The sequence below is a fragment of the Ipomoea triloba genome, chromosome 16, assembly GCF_003576645.1.
Source record: "Ipomoea triloba cultivar NCNSP0323 chromosome 16, ASM357664v1".
In the NCBI taxonomy this organism is placed as follows: domain Eukaryota; kingdom Viridiplantae; phylum Streptophyta; class Magnoliopsida; order Solanales; family Convolvulaceae; genus Ipomoea; species Ipomoea triloba.
This window is the reverse complement of record NC_044931.1, coordinates 15,417,383-15,418,867: the sequence shown is the minus strand read 5'-3', so window position 1 is coordinate 15,418,867 and position 1,485 is coordinate 15,417,383. Positions and strand designations below refer to the sequence as shown.

The 1,485-nt window shown below is 42.4% G+C and overlaps 1 protein-coding gene across 1 annotated transcript in view; it reads left to right on the top strand.

Moving 5' to 3' along the window:
* Window positions 1–124: 124 nt before the first annotated feature.
* Window positions 125–1,485, top strand: part of LOC116007847 (pentatricopeptide repeat-containing protein At1g09220, mitochondrial-like) — a 4,428-nt gene continuing 3,067 nt past the window's right edge. Inside the window, exons 1-2 of the mRNA XM_031248514.1 lie at window positions 125–454; window positions 557–1,485. Of these exons, the coding sequence (XP_031104374.1) occupies window positions 158–454; window positions 557–1,485 (1,226 nt within the window). The 5' untranslated portion in view covers window positions 125–157. The remainder of the gene's footprint in view (window positions 455–556) is intronic.

Sequence of the window (1,485 nt, the reverse complement as noted above, 5' to 3'; positions counted from 1 at the left end):
ATGTATGATAATAATTGTCATAAAATACAAAATTTTAGATTTTTTTCTCAGAAGTTTTAGAGGTTTGATTATAATTAAGGTTTGAATTTTTTCAAATCTTGTTGGAATTGAGTCACCTATTGGGAAATTGCAGGTAAAGCCATTGGTACAAGAAAGAATGCTCTCAGGAGCTGCTGTCTCCCTGCTCTCCCTCATACGTAAACATGAATTCAACCGTACATCAATCCAACAACTCCACTCTCATTTGATCTTTTGCACCTCAACGCCGATCATACTCACTCTTTGGAACTCTGTTCTCCGCCACTACTCCCTCGGATCCTCCCCCCAAGAAGCTCTTTTCCTCTTTCGGCATCTGCAGCGCAGATTGAGACCCGGGTTCTTCTTCGATAGCTTCGCTTATTCTTTCCTCATTAAAGCTGCTGCTAATCTAACCCAACCCAGTATCGGAAAACAGGTGCATTGCCTGAGTTTTAAATCTGGGTTTCATTCTCATGTTTATGTGCAAACTGCCTTGGTTGATATGTATGTTAACTGTCGGTGTCTTGTGGAAGCCCAGAATGTGTTCGACGAAATGCCTAGCAGGAATAGTGTGACATGGAATGTGTTGATTACTGGGCTTATCAAGTGGGGTGAGCTTGGGTTTGCTCGGGCTGTTTTTAATGCGATGCCGGAGAAGAATGTGGTTTCTTGGACGGGTATTATTGATGGGTACACACGGGCGGGCAAGTTCAATGAAGCTTTGTTGTTGTTCCGTGAAATGGTGGTGAGTGAGGGGATTAAACCAAGTGAAGTGACTCTTTTGGCGATTTTCCCTGCTGTTTGGAACCTTGGGCATCTCAAGTCTTGCCAAATGCTGCACGCCTATGGGGAGAAAAGTGGGATCAACTCTTTTGATATCCGCATTATGAACTCCCTTGTGGATGCATATTCCAAGTGTGGGAGCATAAACTATGCTTCGAAAGTTTTCGATGATATACCAGATGAAAGGAGGAATTTGGTGTCATGGACATCGATAATATCAGGATTCGCAATGCACGGGATGGCCAAAGAAGCTTCGAATGGTTTTAGGATGATGCAGAGTGCAAATGTAAGACCAAATCAGATTACATTCTTAAGTGTACTACATGCTTGTAGCCATGGTGGTTTGGTGGATGAGGGTGTTGTGTTTTTCGGAAAGATGGTTCATGACTTTGGGCTTCAACCGAATATTAAACATTATGGAAGTTTGATAGACATGTTGGGGAGGGCAGGGAGATTGGAAGAAGCAGAAAGGATGGCTTTGGAGATACCTAATGAGATCTCCAATGTTGTGATTTGGAGAACACTATTGGGTGCTTGTAGTTTTCATGGAAATGCAGAGTTGGGACAGAGGGTTATGCAGAAAATTCTGGAGCTGGAGAGAACATATGGTGGTGATTATGTGTTGCTTTCTAATATTTTTGTTGATAATGGTAGGTATATAGATTCTGAGGAGGTTAGGAGATT